The 2,358-nt window shown below is 48.6% G+C and overlaps 1 protein-coding gene across 1 annotated transcript; it reads left to right on the top strand.

Annotated features, from left to right (window-relative positions):
* Positions 1 to 675: 675 nt before the first annotated feature.
* On the top strand, positions 676 to 1,625 carry C20H8orf48 (chromosome 20 C8orf48 homolog). The gene has a single exon (XM_061177452.1). It carries the CDS (start codon positions 816 to 818, stop codon positions 1,623 to 1,625), a length of 810 nt encoding a protein of 269 aa, XP_061033435.1. The 5' UTR covers positions 676 to 815.
* Positions 1,626 to 2,358: the final 733 nt, after the last annotated feature.

Raw genomic sequence — 2,358 nt, 5'->3', positions numbered from 1 at the left:
TTGAAGTGCCATTCAGAGAGGCACTGCCTGAACAAAGACCTGAGGAACTGTGACTGGGAGAACTGCAAAGTGTTCCAAAATGCTACAGCACAAAAAGCTGTGCAAGATGAGGCTGGAGAAATAATACATAGGAGCCGTGCCATTCAGGAGTCTTATAGGATGGTTTCAGAATTTCGATTTTTATCCTAAGACACGGTTTACGATTAGATGATCTCTTGGCTATCTGATTAGCATATACGTTTTGCTTGTGTTTTTTGGCCAGCAGGATGTTTTTTTGTTTGGGTTTTTTTTTTTTTTTTAATTTTTGAAGGCGAGGCGTGCATCCTCAGATTAGTCAGAGGCCGCCTTTCCCTGTTGCCCTCACACACATGTACAATTTTTTGACCCCTGGGGAAGGGGAGTTTGCAACTTTTTCTGGAGGATTATTAGATTTTGTACTAAAATAGCACTAAAGAGAAGACTCCGGAGAGCGAACGGAGAGGGCGGCGCCGACAACCCGACAGGGACAATGCAGGCAGAGTGGGTTCTGGGGAGGGCGGGGGAAGGGGAGGAGCGAGGCGCCTCAGCGACCTACTGCGCATGACCGCCCCTGGTTGCCAAGGCAGCGGGAAGGCGTTGCCTGGAAGAGTTTCCTTACGGAACGGTCAGCTCCAAAATCCATCCCCCAGGGGCTCAGGACTGACTAGTTCCTGAGGCAATCTTGACCACCGCAAAGCAGATGAGGAGCAGAGCCTGATGCAATGTGATGGCCATCCGCCTAGAAGCCCGAGGATTCAGAGAAGCAGGGGAAATTGACCCAGGCAGACATCGGGACTATGGCAGACTTTTCTAAGGAGACCTTTGAGTCCTTTACTGATGAGGTACAGAGTTCCGGTTCATTCAGTTCCTCTGGAGGACGGCAGCCCTGGTCCTATGCCTCTGGGAGCAAATCCGAGAGTGGAACGCCGACTTCACGCTTGCAATATGGAGACAACCAATCTGAGTTTTCACACTTCAAAAATAATGAAAAGAAGTTGAGCAGAAAATGGATCAACAACCTCAAGGGCAAGGAAACGAACTCTGGCCAGTACCAACCAGACACTAAACTTGAAACAGAAATCACTCAGGCATCCCTTGAAGAATTGAATGCCCTTCAGTCTTTCTGCACCGTTAAGATAAACCTAATCCATCATAGTGCGAACTCTAAGGGGAAAAAGAGCAGCAGACATAAAAAGCTGCAGCTTGGATCGGATGCAGAGGCTCCAGAGGTAGATGCCTTAAACTGTACTGTCCCCGATGAGCTTTTGAACAGAATCTATTTTAAAAACATGAGGACAACACCCAAAGAGGTGGTAACAGCTAAGCAACACATTTCTTCTCGGTGTCCCAACTGTAACAGGAAAAGAGCAGAACTGGCCCAATCTGCTTTCCTGAAACAGAAGAAGACTTTACTGGAGTCACTTCTACTCCAAGAGAAAATAGATGAACATCTTCATATGAAAGACTTTCTTACCCTTATTGGAGAAGTACATCAGAGCCTTCCCAGGCTTTCCGATGACCCCAGAATAATCTGGGAAAGACTGAAGGAGAAAAGTCAAATTGGTTACTCTGGTTTTGAAAGGTCAGATATAAAGCAGGAGATGTAGCAGAATGGAAATAGTGCTTGTCATCACCTTTTTGTCCGCCAATTTTCAAACCTCTTACTCTTAACTAAACAAGGGATGGTGTTTATTAATGATAATGTGTAATGTGGATAAATGTTTTGTTGTGTATTTGAATAATTATCATCATTTCTGTAATAGGAGCAGAGCATTTGGCCTGACCGTTAGCACGACCGTTATCGCGAGACCCTGAGCCAACAGTCAGCTCTCAGTGGTTCTCGCGGCAGAGAGTGTGGTGAGAGGTGAGAGGCGGTTGCAGGGCCTGGGACAGGCTGAGGGCCGGGTCCCGCAGAGCCCCAGAGCCCTCGCTACAGCCGCCCGCTAGCCAGGCCCAGACCTTGAAGCAGCGAAGCAGCAGCGAACCTCTCCCCCATCCCAACGTCTGCAACCTAATGGCGGCGGGCGGTCTCCATGGGTCGCAGTCCGTGGAGGCCTCAGCAACCGGAGTATATGGACACTGCCGTTGAGGTAACAGCTTCAACCCGCTTCAGTCTCTCCATTCAAGTTTCAAAAGTTGATGCAGCTTAGATCAGTTGTCTCCCCCTAGGAGGTGGCCAGAGGCCAGGGTTAAGTTGCAAGGACATTGCACGTCATTAGCAGGTCCACCTCTGTGGTTGGGCTCTTCTCAAAGAAGGGCAGTTGCTGTGAGCTGGGGATTCACCTGATGGGCATTTGCTACAACACGTATTCCTGTCGATCGTATACAAACGATTCTCTC

Source organism: Eubalaena glacialis, chromosome 20, assembly GCF_028564815.1.
Source record: "Eubalaena glacialis isolate mEubGla1 chromosome 20, mEubGla1.1.hap2.+ XY, whole genome shotgun sequence".
In the NCBI taxonomy this organism is placed as follows: domain Eukaryota; kingdom Metazoa; phylum Chordata; class Mammalia; order Artiodactyla; family Balaenidae; genus Eubalaena; species Eubalaena glacialis.
Note: the sequence above shows the minus strand (reverse complement) of the source record. Positions and strands in the feature narration are given on the sequence as shown.

Bases quoted from the DNA above. Each gene is read 5' to 3' on its own strand.
- C20H8orf48 (XM_061177452.1), top strand. From the start codon at position 816: ATGGCAGACTTTTCTAAGGAGACCTTTGAGTCCTTTACTGATGAGGTA.